Source organism: Odocoileus virginianus, chromosome 17 (assembly GCF_023699985.2).
Source record: "Odocoileus virginianus isolate 20LAN1187 ecotype Illinois chromosome 17, Ovbor_1.2, whole genome shotgun sequence".
NCBI classification, from domain to species: Eukaryota; Metazoa; Chordata; class Mammalia; order Artiodactyla; family Cervidae; genus Odocoileus; species Odocoileus virginianus.
The window spans coordinates 19,185,188-19,201,312 of NC_069690.1; the positions used below are offsets into that span (position 1 = coordinate 19,185,188).

The following is a 16,125-nucleotide window of genomic DNA, read 5'->3' on the forward strand; positions in this document are numbered from 1 at the left end:
CCCTGCAAACAAAACACTCCGTCTCACTTCTGTCAACAAGCCCCTCTTCACTGGCAGCAATCTCAGACTCTCTGATCACCCAGGACCAGAACCTAGAAGTCTCCTATGTCCCCCCTTCCCTCATCTGGGTCTCTGGAACCTCTTCCCACCTCTTCATGCCCAAAGTCATTGTCTAAATTCAAACCCTCTTGCCTGGCTGGCTGCGAGCTTCCAGACACTGCCTCCCTATCTCTCCTGAGGGACAGTTCTGAGCCCCTCCCTCCCTGTCTCACAAAATGTAAACAGCTCTCCACCCAGTGTCTTGGCCTGACATTCAAGGCCCTCCCATCGCCCTCTGCCCCTGTCTCAGGCCTCAGCCAAACCTGGCTGTTTTCTTTGTCCCTAAAACGCTCTCTCCCTCTCTCACCTCGGGGTCACTGCCCACACTGTTCCCTCCACTGAAACCTTCAAAGCCACTCCGCCCAGGAAGCCTCCTAAGCACCCAGCTAAGAACGACTGTTTCCACCCATTCCAGGTCACTCTGTCTCTTCATCCATACTTTTAACTTCCTGCTCTGGAAGTTGGCGACCCAGGGGCTGTCTCCCTCTCTCATATCCTAGAACTGTGGGCTCCTTGAGGGCACAGTCCCTGTTTAATTCCACTCGGTATACCTGTGGTGCCTCCATATAGTAAGTGCTCAAGAAGTGCAGGTTGTGTGAATGCTACTGAGGTGTGAGGCCGTTTTCTGGCTTCATTATGGAGAGCAAATGGAGGTGCCAGACCGCAATGGAAAGCAGGAATGAGCCTCCCACCTCACTTCCCTGATCGGCATTGAGTCACCGGGGGCCACTCACTGATGCAGACCGGCTCCTGAGAATCCCAGAAGGGCTGGGTGGCGTTGAGACAGGTAAGGAGCCTGGCACCCTTCAGCTGGTAGCCAGTGGTACAGCGGAAGCGGGCACTACCTCCAGGGTGGAGGCTGGTGACGGTCACAGCTCCATAAGCTGGACGTCGGGGAAAGCGGCAGCTCAGGAGATAGGCTGCAGAGAGAGAATGAGTGACATGTGTATGTGTGTGTCGAGGGGGCTGAGTCATAGCCAGGGCAAAAGGGGCCCGCCCCAGCCCGCCTCAAGGTGTCAGAGGAAGCATCAGGAATTCCAGAAGAGACTCTGATCCCCTCCCCAGAAGGTGTCAGCGATACTTCTTCCGGCAGCCTGGGCTGGAGCAAGCACAGAGCTGGAGGTTGGAGCCTTGGGTTCCAAGCTTTGACACTCCAGGCAAGTTACTTCACCTTTCTCTGTCCTAGTTTCCTCGTTTGTTAAATGAGGTTCAAGACGTCAGCCCACTTACAGGGTTATTGTGAGAATAAATGGGGAGTATTTTATTCAACTTGGTATCCCTGGAACCAAGAAGTGTGTACTGAATGACTTATAGATGTGAAAGCACTCGAAATAGTGAAAAGCCTATGCTGATGTGAAGTATTGATATTATTTTTTCTGCAAGGAACAAAGATGAATTACAGCAGGAAACAGCAAAAGTCAGACAGTAAAAACTTTCCGAGTATTCACTAAGAAATGCTAAAAAGCTTGATGACAAGAGCTGTGGACTTTGAAAAACAGAACGGGTCCCAGGTGGGGAAGCAGAATACAACTTCATGGAAGTTGTGGGAGGAACAAGTTGCCCTGGGAAACTTAACTTTTGAAATTGTCCTACCAAGTATGACCGAATGGTGGCAGCAAATCCTATAAAACAACCCAGCAAATCCCAATCCAGTGCCAAGCTGGGGCCTTAGCTAAAAATGGGGACCAGGGCTGAGAGGTGGGGAAGAAGGCCTTGGAGGGGTCAAGGAGAAGGGCTGAGTGAAGAGTCTGGGCTATGGAGCCTGAAAACCCTGGGGGTGCTGGGAGAGATGAGAACCGTCTAGACTGAGAAACCACTCCTGGATCTTGGGAGTGGAGGAGGCCCACCCTCACTTGATAGCACTAGGAGGATGGGAAATGAGGTCCAGGCAGGAACTCTACTAGCCTCTGGGTGTCTTTGTATGAATATAGGAAAGGGCTGCTTCTGGGCAGACCAGGGTCCAGACACAATGTCAATGCCAATGCTTACTTGCTCAGTCATATCTGACTCTATGCAAAACCCCATGGACTGTAGCCCGCCAGGCTCCTTGGTCCGTGGGATTCTCCAGGCAAGAATACTGGAGTGGGTTGCCATTTCCCACTCCAGGGGATCTTCCTGACCCAGGGATCTAGCCCACATCTCCTGTGTCTCCTGCACTGTGGGCAGATTCTTTACCTTTGAGTCATCACAAGTTTTGTGATTTTCACCTGGCCTGGCCTTAGTTACTAGGTCTGTGAAAAGGGGAGACCACTCCTACCTTTCCCTCTCTCACAGAGTTCTTAGAAGAATGTCCAGTGAGCGCTGGCTTGTGACTGGCAGTCAGCTGTACGGGGGCAGTGCTCAGGAGGTGGGCTCTGAGGTCAGACTGCCTGGGTTTGAATACGGGATCCTCTCCTTGATATGCCACTTTGGGCAAGTTACCTAACTTCTCTGTGCCTCAGTTTCCTTGTTTACCCACCCTGCATTCTATGTTGTTACATGAGAAGATATATGTGCAGTGTCTGAACCTTATATATTTGAACCTTCACTAATACTCTGGGGCAGGGAAAGTGAAAGTGTTAGTCACTTAGTTGTCTGACTTTTTGCAACCCCATGGATCATAGCCTCTGTCCATGAGATTTTCCAGGCAAGAGTACTGGACTAAGTAGCCATTCCCTTCTCCAGGGGATCGTCCTGACCCAGGGATAGAAACGGAGTCTCCCTCACTCCTGGCAGATTGTTTATCATCTGAGCCACCAAGAGAAGCCCTGGCACAGAATAGCACCAGATGCTGTTATTGTTTGTAATTTTGATTAATAAAAGCACCTCACATCTGCATGGGAAAGGGAGCAACTTCCAGCTTCTAAAGTGCCTTTATGGGACTCCCATGGCGGTCCACTGGTTAAGGCTCTGTGCTTCCAATGCAGGGGACAGGGAACTAAGTTGGGGAACTAAGTAAAAAAAAAAATTGCCTTCACACCCTTCTTACTTGATGCTTAGGAGGAAGCTAGGGTTTATTAACTCATTTTCAGGTGAGGAAAAAACTAAGGTTCAGAGAGATGGAGGGACTTGGCCTGATCACAGTCAGTAAGCGGTAGAGTGAGCACTTGAAGCTCCTGGCTCTGGAGCCCACTTGCTTTCTATCTCCCCTTTCCCACCTGCTTTCCCAGTTGAAGTAGAAATGTGGGCTCAAGAATCAGAGAAACCTGAGAGTAATAACCAAGGCTGCCCTGGGTGGTGGTGCAGGGTGGCCACTCACAGTGATCTGGGTAGGAATCCCAGGCTGGAGTGGGATGGGACACTCTACCCAGAATGGAGGGGGAATGACACCCAGGGCGGTCTAGGTCATGAGGCAGATGGCATGCTCAGCACTTGTATTTTAATCTTCCCCATAACTCTTGGAATGGAGACCCCCCATTTCACAGACTAGGAAATGGGGCTGATGTGAGGTTAGAGCAGGAGGCTGGGGGCAGACGATGAAGCCCCCAGACTCCATGGTGGGTAAAGTGCCGCTTCCCAGGACGAGCTTCCTCCTGTTGCCATGACGACTGTTCCCGGGGAGCCTGCATCGCTGCAATCTGTTGAGCTATTTTCTCCCTGGCATCTGTTTCTGGGGCCAAGTCCAGTGCCAGGAATATTCAGGAGGGAGGAGGGGGATGCCTGGCAAGGCCCTCTGCTTCTTCACCCTGCCTGAGGCTGTGGGAGGGGAGCTGGAACTTTGTTCTGCAGATGAGACCCCTGCCTCGTGATCTCCAACATTCTCTTGGACAGTTCTGGCAGGGCTGTGGGTCCGGGGCCCCTCACCCCCTCTTCTGGCACCCCCTTTCTCCAGCCTGGGGAGACGCGCGTATGAGCGCACACTCCTCCTGTTCCCATCTCTGGGATCAGGGCTAATTACAGCCTATAATTAGGGGAATTACACTCATTAAGGAAAGAGCTGATCATTGACAAAAACTGGGCCGAGGAGGGAGGGCTTCTGGGAACTGAGAAAGATGCAGGACTGGGCCAGCTTTCCCAGCCCCTCCTTGGGGTCCGCACCCCTCACCAGGCCTCCACCTTGCTGCATTTCAGCCACCTTTGTCTGGCCCAACAGAGAGAAGGTCCGAGGATTTGTGCAAAGGAATCTGTAGCTACTGAGAAGGTTACTGTGGCGTGAAATTATGCCTGCTGCTAGGGAGGATTGATGAGCCACGAGGGCCCTTGCCTCAAGGCAAGCTGGTCCCTTGTCTCTGACAAGCCCCTGGCCAAACCCTGGTGACCACGAGGCTCCCTATTACCACACCAGACTGCTCCCCCAGTTTAGGTGGAGACGCCAGGAAGGTGTGGGTACTCCTTGAGGGGAGGACCAAGCATCCCCATCTCCAGAGGAGAGGGGAAGTGGTCCCTGGTGATCAAGGCAACTGTTCTCATCAATTATCTCCCCATCAGCACTCCCCAGTTTGAACTGGTTGCCTTGTCACAGCAGTGCAAGGGATCAAGGAGACTTTGCCTGGGGAAGAAGGGGCCGGGAGGGATCCTGGCGGGAGAGGGACAGAGCTGCTCTTCCTCCCTTTCCCATCCTGCCAGCTCTTTAATATAGTTTCCGGTTTTCTCATGGATGAGTGCTAAACAGTTGTCCACCATAGCTTTGTGGACTCGCTGTTTTGGTCTCATTTTACAGTGGAGGAAAAGCGGTCAGAGGGTTAGAGAGGTCAAATGACTTGCGTAAGGTTGATAGCCAGGGGGAAGGAGATTCAGACGCGGATCTGCCCTTCTCTTGAGTCTGTGATTTTCCTATTACGTCATACCACTCTCCTATTTCCAGAGGTATTCTGAGCTGACTGGGACATGGGCCAAGTCCAGGGTGGGTGAGACAGTCCAGGAAGGCCAGGGTGGTAGGTAAGGACCTCTAGATAGATGGTCAGCCATCAAGCCCATTTGACCTTGACCCCCTTGCATTTGGGAAGAGGGCCTCTGTTGTTAACTGCCTGTTAAGTGTCTGCCTGCTGCGGAGATTCTGATTTCCTTGAGGGCAAGGACTAGGCTGGGTCTTAATACTGCCAGTCTCCAGCACAGGCCTGGCAAGGAGCAGATGCCTAGGAAAAGTTTACTGAATGAACGAATGAGTGGTAATGGACACACCCAGGGCTACCTGATTCTGCATCAGTCCCTCTTTGGGACGAGTTCTCTGGTGGGTGATAGGGTAGGAGGGAACATCCTGGAGGTATCAGATGGGCCATGCTCACCCCGGTGTATGTTACTAGCCTCTCCGTGTTCCCCCTCAGGCTGTAATAGCAACAGAGACCCCCAATAGGGCAGCCAGTCCGGACTGGTCCTGCCCTCAGCTCCCCAGGCCTACCTTGGTAGTGGAAATGGAAGGTGCCAGGCCCAGCAGGGGGTGGGAGGCTCTGGAACCTCAGGGCTGCCTGGTGGGTGGGGCTGCGGATGACTTGGCCCCTCAGCAGGAAAGACTGGTTGGCCAGGGGCAGTGGGTCTGGCCCCCCGAGGCCCTCCACGGTCACGGTCTCCCCCTCTCGGAGGCTGATGTTCTGGACCTGCCCGTGGGATAGACAGAGCAAAGCAGAAGGGTCAGGCTTCTTTTTACTGATTGAGCCCTGCTGCCCTCAGGCTCCCGCAGGCCCCGAGGCATGGCCAGTCCTCAGTGCCTCCTGGGCACTGGAGCCCCCAGCCCGGAGCTAGGCCCTTCAGTGCAGGAAGATCTCATTTTACCTCCCCAGTAACCTTGTGAAATGGGACCCGAAGTTCACAGATACCAAGTATATTATTCAAGGTCACAGAGAGATTATAGGGCATTCCAGGCAGTGCAATGGTAAAGAATCTACCTGCCAATCTAGACACAGGGGACACGGGTTTGATCCCTGGGTTGGGAGCCCCCTGGAGAAGGGAATGGCAACCCACTCCAATATTCTAGCCTGGAGAATTCCATGGACAGGGGAGCCTGACAGGCTCCATGGGGTTGCAAAGAGTCAGACACAGCTGAGCACACATACGCATACACCCAGAGATTAGCAGAAGTGGGATTTGTAAACACATCTGGAGGAGGGAAAGGCTACCCACTCCAGGATTCTGGCCTGGAGAATTCTATACAGTCCATGGGGTTGCAAAGAGTCAGACACAACTGAGCGACTTTCACTTCACTTCTGTTTTCCAAAGCTTTTCAACTACACCATATGCTTCCTGTCCCTTCCTTGCTTCAGGCTGTTTTCTCATCTGTAAAGTGGGGATGCAGTGGGTGGGTTGAACTAAGTGGTGTCCAGGGTCCTGGTCAGCAAGGTGGGGTCTTAAACATCAGACCCATGAGCCCAGTTTCCCCTGAAAATCCCCTGTTGGATGCCTCACAGGCATCCTCACCCAGTCTACCTCAAACCTTCTTCTCTTCTTCTCTTTCCTCAACTAGCAGCTCTCCTGGCTCCCTAGCTCAGGGAATGACCTCACTATCCATCTGCAAGCCCAAGTTAGAAACTAGCATCTTGCCCCCTGCCTCATATTCCACACCCAATCAGTCATTCCATCCTGTCAACTGGCCCCAGCTCTGTTCACTGTCCCCTCCCCACAGTCCTCGCTCTTACTGTTCACCGGGACCAATGCAGCAGCCTGCTGCCAGCCTTTCCGCCTGCAGGGCTTACCCCACTCCTTCCTCTACATCACTATTATCTGAACTGCAGCCAGGGAATAGACCCGATCTGTGGGTGCTCATGGTGCTTCCTTATTTAAATCCTCCCTGACTTTCCAGTGAGCCCACAAAGGCCATAGTATCTAGTCCAAGCTCTTTGCTGCGGCCCTGGGCTCCCTGCCCCACTTGGCCCCTGCTGACTGCTCAGCCTGGTCTTACACCACACCCCTCCCTTCTGATCGTTTCCTGTCTGTCACAGGCCCCCCTGCCATCACTCCAATTCTTAGTCCTTCAATCCCTGGAGCATCCTTCTGGGCTCCATGCCTTCATTCAGTCAAACAAGGACTGGACAGCAACAGCGTCTGCCCAGAGGAGAAACGGTAGTGATAGGATTAGAATAGGAGAGTTAAACAGGTAGCTATAGAAGTCCCAGGAGACTATGGATAGAGAGGGGAAACCTAGGAAACTTTGGGACACCACTCTAAGTTAATGATCACTCAAGAAAGCTATTGGAACATCGTGAAGTGAAGCAGGCTTGCTTAACCACAAAGCCATAAATAAAAGCATGAGACATGCCCCAGGCCATTAAGTAAAGGGAAAAAAAAAAACAAAAACGAACAACCTTCTACTGTTTTCAATAAGTGCTATGATAATCCAAAGAATTGATGCTTTCGAACCATGGTGCTAAAGACTCTTGAGAGTGTCTTGGACAGCAAGGAGATCAAACCAGTCAATCCTAAAGGAAATCAACCCTGAATATTCACTGGAAGGACTGATGCTGAAGCTGAAGCTCCAACAATTTGTCCACCAAGAGCCGACTCATTGGAAAAGACCCTGAGGCTGGGAAAGATTGACGGCAGGAGGAGAAGGGGGCAACAGAAGATGAGATGGTTGGATGGCACTGTCGACTCAATGGACATGAGTTTGAGCAAACTCCGGGAGGTAGTGAAGGACAGGGAGGCCTGGTGTGCTGCAGTTCATGGGGTCTCAAATAGTCAGACACCACTGAGTGACTGAGCAACAACGATAATCCTAGTTTGATCTCATAGGATTGAACACTCTCCTGCCCGATATGAAGGAGCAGCTAGTGATGTAAGCCTGACCTCTTCTCAAAGAAGGCAGTCTCTCCCCCTCTCTTACTTTCCTTTGACTATAAAATTATAGCCTACTTAATCCTCGGGGCAGAGTTCCCTCACCTGCCCACTTGCATCTCTTAACAATAAATCCTATGTTAATAAATCTACTTCTTGCCTATCATTTTGACTCTTGCTGAATTCCTTCTGCAGTCATTCACAAAGAACCTGACCTTCATTAAGTCCTGAAACCAGGCATGTGACCTCAGTTGGAAGATCACGGGTTTCAGATGGGTTTGAGTCCCGGCACTGAGATGAGATCAAGCCCCAGGCTCAGGTTGAGTGGTTTCAGCTCAGGTGAGTGTATGGCCTCGTAAAGCAGCATTGGATTAGGAACCCAGAGGTCTAGGGCCTAATTCTAACCATGTAATCTTGCACAAATATGCCGACTATTTGAGCTTTAGTTTCTTCATCTATAAAACGGCCCAGTGTGAATCTCTGCTACTCAAAATGTGGTCCCTGGGCCAGCAGTGTCAGCACCACCCAGGAGCTGACTCTCAGACCCCATCTACGATCTACTAAATCATCCGTTGCATTTTAACAAGGGGGCTTCTCTGGTGGTGCTAGTGGTAAGGAATCTGCCTGCCAATGTAGGAGATGCAGGAGATGTAGGTTTGATCTCTGGGTTGGGAAGATCCCTTGGAATGGGAAATGGCAACCAGTTCCAGTATTCTGACAGAGGAGTTTGGTGGGCTACAGTCCATGGGGTCGTAAAGAGTCTGACACGACAGCACACACACACACACTTTCTAACAAGATTTCCCCCATGATTCCAAAGCACTGATCAACATAGTTTCCAAAGTGCAAGTTTAAGTGTTAGTTGCTCAGTCATGTCTGACTCTTTGCAACCCCATGAACTGTAGCCCCCCAGGTCCTCTGTCCATGGAATTCTCCAGGCAAGAACACTGGAACAGGTTGCCATTCCCTTCTCCAGGGGATCTTCCTGATGCAGGGATCGAACTTGGGTCTCCCGCATTGCAGGCAGTTTTCAAAGGTCCCTAGTATGTTGCTCTGAGGGAAGACTTTCATGGATTATCCACTTGGGCTAGTTAAGTAGCATCCAGTGAGTCACCAAATCCCTCCTAATCTTGCCTCCCAAATATTTCAGTTGATTCCTTCTCTCCATCCTTTTGTCTCCATCTTGGCTCTGATTACCACCACCAGCACCCCACCCCTCCATTGTTTCCCACCTGACCTTCACCCTGTCCATCCCAAACTCATCTCCCAGGCCCTGGCTGTCCCTCATTGGTTCATGTCTCTCTTCTACCCAAAGCTGTTGGTGATTTCAGATTGTTCACAAGACAAGGTCCAAACTTCCCAGCTCATTGTTGACTTCGACAGCTATGCCAGCCTCTTACTTTCACTGCGGCCACAGGCCATGCTCACTCCCCTCCTCTGGGCATTTGCATGCCCAGGATCCTGCCCAGGAAATGCCTGCCCTTCTTCTTCTCCTGCTGAAGCTGCTCATTCTTTCAGGTCTCAGGGCCACCATCCTCTGCCTCCAAAGGCCGGACAGTCACTTCCTTTACTTCAGGCCCTCCCCACCTGTCCTCTATCTATTAAAGCCTAAAGGTAGCGTTTTGGATCACGAAGGCTTCTTCACTGGGGCTTTCCAGGTGGAGCTAGTGGTAAAGATCCTACCCGCCAATGCAGAGACACTAGAGTCACCAGTTCAATCCCTGGGTTGAGAAGATCCCCTGGAAGAGGGCACGGCAATCCACTTCGGTATTCTTGCCTGGAGAATCCCATGGACAGAGGAGCCTGGTGGGCTACAGTCCATGGGGTTGCACAGAGTCAGACACGACTGAAGTGACTTAGCACGCACACACCCTCTTCACTGGCCAGTTGCAATAAAGACATATGGAAAGGGTGAATGGGCGGGTCGCTGGATATACATCACTTGCCAGAGGCTGCTGAGAACAGCGAGGTCTGAGGACAGAGCTGTGCTAGACTCTGAGCCCCTCAGACTATGAGTGCTGAGAGCAGAGGTGCCCTGCAGACCCCCCTGCCTGGGAGCAAAGACCTGGGGAATCTTGGGGGCTGAGGAGAAGGCCCGAGGCAGAGATGCTGGGCCGGAAGTGCTGCTCCTCCAAGAGCAGCTCAGGGCATGTTTGGGTGGAGGCTGCTGGACCATCTGCCATCGACAGTCCTCAGGGAATTCCTGCAGCAGGCGGAGGCTGGAGGAGGTCCCCTCAAACTTGGAGATTCTGTGATTCTCGAGTTGGGCAAACAAGACTCACACACGTGGAATCTGTAATTATCGAGAGATGCCAGGCAGCATATAATTCTGCCTTAAGTGGGACTGAAAGCATGCAGCAGGAATCCTCTAGGGGAGAGTGGAGGGGTTGTAGGCTTCGTGGGGATAGAGCCTGGAGCAGGTGGGTCTGAGAGTGCTTCAGGGGGCAGGGCGGTACTAGGAGGAGGAGGAGGAGGAAGGGATGACATCACTGCAGGGAAATTGCTAAGGAAGCAAAGGCAGAGAAATACACATGAATTTAGTATTTTTCCTAGTTCCCCTAAACACCCTTTTGACCCCAGCTTCCAGGTCCCGACCCTGATGTTTAGCCAGCAACAGCGGCAGCAATACCAATAATTACCATTCACAGAGCACCTACCATGTGTCAAACCTTGGACTATTTACAGATATTATTTCATCCTCACCACAATTCTATAAGGAAGGTAGGTGGTAAAATCCCCTTAAGTAAACAGAAGCTGGGAGAGGCTAAGGAGCTTTGGAAAGGTCGCACAGGTGTTAAGCAACAGAGCCTTCCTCACTGGAGGCCAAGGCAGCTCCCTCCCTCCCAGCCTCATGGGGGTGTCACCTGCAGACAGATTTCTAGACATCTTTATTCCCAGGCCCCAGGTCTGTCAGGTTTAGCAGGGACGTGATTTTTGGCCAGGCTGGGATTTTTTTTAAAGGTGTTGAGCCGCCTTCCCCCTCAGAAGCCTGTTGGTTTTTAGTTGCTAAGTGGAGTCCGACTCTTTTGTAACCCCGTGGACTGTAGCCCACCAGGCTCCTCTGTCCATGGGATTCTCCAGGCAAGAATACTGGAGTGGGTTGCCATTTCCTTCCCCAGGGGATCTTCCTGATCCAGGAATCGAACCTGTATCTCCTGCATTGGCAGGCGGATTCTTTACCACTGAGCTACCTAGGAAGCTCTCAGAAGCCTATAAAGCTGGGAAAACCAGGAACTGAGACCTCTGTCCCTCTCTGATCTGGGGAAGGCATGCCCCCCTCAAAGCTGGCCTGGTGGTAGGGTTGCCATGACAGCATGGAATGGAGTGGGCCTGATTACTCGGGGTCTTATCCAGAAGGCACCCTGTTCTCCCAGTGACTGTCTAGGCAGTGCTGGCCCCTTGGGTTTCAAGCACCCACTTGCAGGCCTGCCACCATGACCAGATGTAATTTGTCACTTGTTTGAGGGCCAGGCCTGACAGGGGCCAGACAGGGCTGGGTGTTAGACAAGGGGGAGGTGATGAAGTCCTGATGTAATTTGCAGGCATCTGAAGAGCTCAGGAGACAGATTGAAATGTCAGCTCTGCTCATGAGGGCTGTCTTCCCACACCCCAAGCCAGTGACAAGAGGGGAGCTGGGGACCAGGCCAGGGAAGACAGAGGCAGAAGGAGGCGAGGACAATTCCCATAGGACCCTGGGCTGTCTAACTCTGCCTGGCTTCCCGCAGACTGGCGGTCAGTTCAAGGAAGGAAATAGGGCTGCTTTGAGGGGGCTGACTCTGTCCTGACTCCTTCCTGGAATGGAGATGGGGAGGACTTAGGTTGCCCTCTGCCAACCCCAGACTGTCAGCCTCTCTGTCCCCATGGAAGCTGCCAGTCGGTCTCCAGAACACACTCTAATGGTATGACTCACAGGCAGGATGGTGCCACAAGGCTTTGCACACCGTTACCTGAGTATAAGCCTGCAGAGGCAGGCCATGAGCTCAGGGATGACTCATGTGCAAGCCCCTCCCCCAGCACTTGAGTCCCACCCCCAAGAGACTGACCACAGCCCTTGCTCCACTGCACTCTCCTGGTCACCAACAGTCATGCGTGTACTCTGACATAAGCCCACTGCATGCACGTGCGTGCATGCATGCTAAGTCACTTCAGTCATGTCTGTTTGCGACCCTATGGACTGTAGCCTGCCAGGCTCCTCTCTATGGGGATTCTCTAGACAAGAATACTGGAGTGGGTTGCCATGCCCTCCTCTAGGGGATCTTTCTGACTCAGGGATCAAACCTGCATCTCTTATGTCTCCTGCATTGGCAGGTGTGTTCTTTCCCACTAGCGCCACCCACTGTGTGCATACTACTCCGTAAAATACATGAGCTGGCACATGCGTGTCCACACATATATGTGTTCCCTCGTGTCCATGTGCTCCCTCACTCCAACAGTAGTAGAATCACAGTTCTTCCCATGAGATCCTTTACAGTTTTCAAAGCTCTTTCACACCCATTATCCTCTCAGATCTCACAGAACCTCAATAAAGGAGGCAGGGAGGCTGCGTTTACCTCCACTCTATAGAGAAAGGAATCTTGTGATCAGAGAAGTTGAGAGGTCCTCTGAGTCACACAGCGAATCCGAGGCAAAGCCAGGACTCCTGCTTCCTGGTCCAGTGCTGTGCCTTCATGCATGCATCCCAGGCCTCTGCCCCCAGACTGGGAGAATTCCAGGTGGGGGTCGTAAAGGAGGAGGCAGGGCTGGGCTGAGGAAAGGGGTGGCAGATGGAGCTCTCCACCTGTCCCCAGCTGAATTCCCTCTTGGAACAGGCCAACCTTCTGGGCCAGGGGAAGAACAGGGCCTGTCAAGTCTTGGGATTAAATCCTAGCTCTGTCACTGACTAGCTGATAGGTCCTTGGGCAAGTCACATGACCTCTCTGAGTCGCAGTTTTGTCTGTGAGTTGGGGTTGTAAGGATTATGTTAGATCCCAGCTATACGGGCTCAGCACAGAGTGGGCGGAGCATCCGTGGTCTCCTTCCCCTTTTTTGGAGTGACCCGGGCCCCATCCAGGCTGTGGGCCACCTCACCTCAGCTGTGCCAGGGCTCTGCCTGAAAGGCACGGTACCCAAGAACCACCCTCTCCCTGGCCCAAGTTCTGAAAGTGAAAGTCACTCAATCGTGTTTGACTCCTTGTGACCCCGTGGACTGTAGCCTGCCAGGCTCCTCCTTCCATGGAAGTCTCCAGGCAAGAATACTGGAGTGGGTTACTATTTCTTTCTCCAGGGGATCTTCCTGATTCAAGGATTGACCCCGGGTCTCCTGCATTGCAGGAGGACTCTACTGTCTGAGCCACCAAGAAAGCCAGCTGCTAGAAAGCAGGAAACAGGGTCAGGGGCTGAGGGGCCACTGCCCAGTCTGACCTGTTAGGGAGTTTCTCAGCCAGAAAAGGAGCCATACTCAGAGGGACTGGCGTGGAGGACACGTTTCCACTTTTCCATCATCTGGTTCAACTTCCTTTCACAGAGCGGGACAGAGGCCTAGAGAAGGCTAGGGGCTTAGCCACATGACTGAGAGATGGGCTGCAAAGGCAGGACTGGAACCCCAGTCCTGTAGCTTCTATGCCCTTGTCTTAAATGATGCTTGTCTGAAAACCCTGATGGCACAGGGTCTGCTTTAGGGATGGGGAGAAGGGCCTAGATCCATGGGGCTAGACCTGCCTGCTCTCTTGTGACTGCCGCCAACACCCTCCCCCCTACACACACATATGGGCCTTCCTGGAGCCAGTAGAGAAGAGGAGAAGAGGTTGCTGAGGAATTTCACTGCACCGCCCCACCACGTACTCCTGCATCAGGCCTGGTCCTGGCCTGGGAGGATAGGGGGTTCTGGTTATCAAATTGGCAGCTGGCCTGGCATGGGAGAGCAGTGTTCCAATGGGGCCACTTGGGGCACCAGGGCAGAGATGGTGGGCAGCTGTGCCCAGGCTCCAGATGGTACAGACAGCCGTCAAGCCAAGATGGGGCTGGCAGTGGGAAGGCTTTTGGAATGCCCAGCACAGTGAGAGACATGAGCCAGGCCCAGAAAGGCCTGGAGCCCTCAGTGGAGACTGGCTGCCTGGAGAGGAAATGGGACCCTCACGGGCTACAGAGCTCAAGCCCACCCATCTGAAGGGGCTTCTCTGGATCTCTCTAAAAAAAGCCTAGCCCCATGCCAAACTCCTGGTCGAAACAGGCAAGTTTCTTCCTCCTTGGCCTTCTTCCTGCAGGCAGCTCAGACCTTCACTCTTGGAGGGCACGAAGAACATCCTAAAGGGAGGTGGTCCAAGCCATGGGGAGCTGGGCAATTAGAGATTCTAGAACCCTGAGACTATCCCTCACAAAGAGGGGATTGAAAGGGTCTTGCCTAGGGCCCCAGTCTTTAGCCAGGACTCTGGGCACATGGCAGGGGCTCAGCCTGGTGCCAGGCTGACCAGTGCAGGGCTGTAATTTATGCGTCTTTAAGATGTTCCTCTCCTCCCATGGCTCCTCCCATCCCCCTTGCCAGGATTCCATCCCTTTCACCTAGTGTGAGCCATCTCCCTGAACTCATGGAGGGGCAGGCAGGGGCTTACCTGTTATGGGGAGAAGCCACAAGCCTAAAGGAGCAATGGGCAGCCTCATAAGTGTGCCAACAGTCTCACTCATCTTGCTGCCAATGCCCAGCATGGCTTGGCCCAACATCCAGCTCTGAGCAAGAGAGCATTTTACGCTGACCTAGCCTCCAGCAGGAGTGCCATCGAGAAGCCCTGAAGCCCACCTCCTGCTCCTCTGCAATAAAGTCACCTGTCCAAAACTGCCTGGGCACGCTTCAAGGGCCAGTCTGCCTTACCTGCTCCTTCCCAGCCCAGGCTTGGCTGCCCGCCTCTCATCCTTCAGCCTTCCGAACAGGTATCGTCACCTCCCAGAAGCCTTCCCTGACCAGCCCCCCTACTCAGACTGCTGGCTAAGGTAGTGTGCCCCATCCTAGAACTCCTACGGTCCTCCGTGCTCCCCACTCCGTTGCCAACAGTACTGTGTATTTTATGGTAATTGGTGGTGGTGGTAGTTTTTTTTTTATGGTCATCATTTTTTATTTCTGTCTCCTCCACTAATTGTGAAGATCTGTGTCCCCAGTGCCCAGCACAGAGCCTGGCACATAGCAGTTACTTGATCCGTATTTGTGGAACAAATTCATTCATCAAAAAACATTAGTTAATGATTAACGGAGTGGCCTTGGGCACTCTTTCCATGATGGCCTCAGTTTTTCACATACCCATTGGGTATTGGTCTGCAGTATCAGTAATTCTTCAGGTCCCCAAGTGGCCTGTGTGGTGCTTCCAGGAGGCCTGGATAGCATCCGAAGTGGCCGGAACTGGCCATAGAAGAACCTTAAAATCTTGCTTCAGCACTGGCTGATTCTGTGTCCCTCCCCACCTGGCCCTCCCTGCCATGGCCTCAGACTGTCTCAGGCCATCAGGTTGACAGGGTCCCCAAGGACTCTGCCCAGTGGTGGGGGAGGAGAGGGCGGGGCCAGCATCTGTCTGCTACATTTCTTGACAGCCATCCAGGGCTGTGGCAGGTCTTCCTCTCAAGGTTGCCTGGTAACAGCTTTTGCATCTGATGAAAAAAAATGTGGCAGAACCAGACAACAGACACGGGGCTTCCTAGAGCTTACGTAAGGGGGTGGGTATCCGGGGTGGGGGCAGATGCCTGGGCCGGGGCCGGGGCCAGGGCAGGCAGAGCCCACAGCATCTCACCTCACTGTGGAGAGTGCCAGGACGGGGCCCAGCCTGGCCTAGTGGGCATCAGTGGGGGTGGTAGGCTTGGGGGGACAGGTAAAGCCAGCCCAGGCCTGCAGGGGGGCAGCCAGCCTGGTATCTGCCCCCCTACCCACTGCCTGCCCCACACCTGCAGCTGGCGTCTTCCACCCGGTGAGCTACAGCCGGTGCCACCACTCATTAGGTGATGATGTTACATTAATTACCTTAATTAAGCGGCACTGAGAGCTAATGGCTTGGGGAGGGGTGTTGGTGACTGTTCCTAATTACCCTCCCAGTCAGACCAGAGTGAGGGGCACAGGGCTTGGCAGAACAGGAGCAAACAGTTATAGAAAGAAGGGGAGGGGCCCACCAGGGGTGGGAAAAGGTGCCCCCTCCTCAGGGTCTGGCTCAGAGACCTGGACCTGCCATCCCCAGACTGGAGGGTGCTGCCCCAGGACAGATGAGCTGGCTCTTAGCCCAGATCCAGGGGCTCTGGGATGCGTGGGGGACAGGCCAGGAAGGGGAGACAGGCAGTGCTGTCCTGCTCCCTGCCTGTTCTCCTCCTCTGCCCCTTCCCTGGGCTCCTCCA

The 16,125-nt window shown here is 53.1% G+C and overlaps 1 protein-coding gene across 3 annotated transcripts in view; it reads right to left on the bottom strand.

Moving 5' to 3' along the window:
- The window catches only part of SEZ6 (seizure related 6 homolog), a 47,923-nt gene that overhangs the window by 7,298 nt on the left and 24,500 nt on the right, over positions 1-16,125 (bottom strand). For all 3 annotated transcript variants that reach the window (XM_070478768.1, XM_020911767.2, XM_020911766.2), the window contains exons 4-5: positions 5,417-5,612; positions 834-1,019 (exon numbers count right to left, since the gene is read on the bottom strand). In XM_070478768.1, coding sequence (XP_070334869.1) covers positions 834-1,019; positions 5,417-5,612 — 382 coding nt within the window. The remainder of the gene's footprint in view (positions 1-833; positions 1,020-5,416; positions 5,613-16,125) is intronic.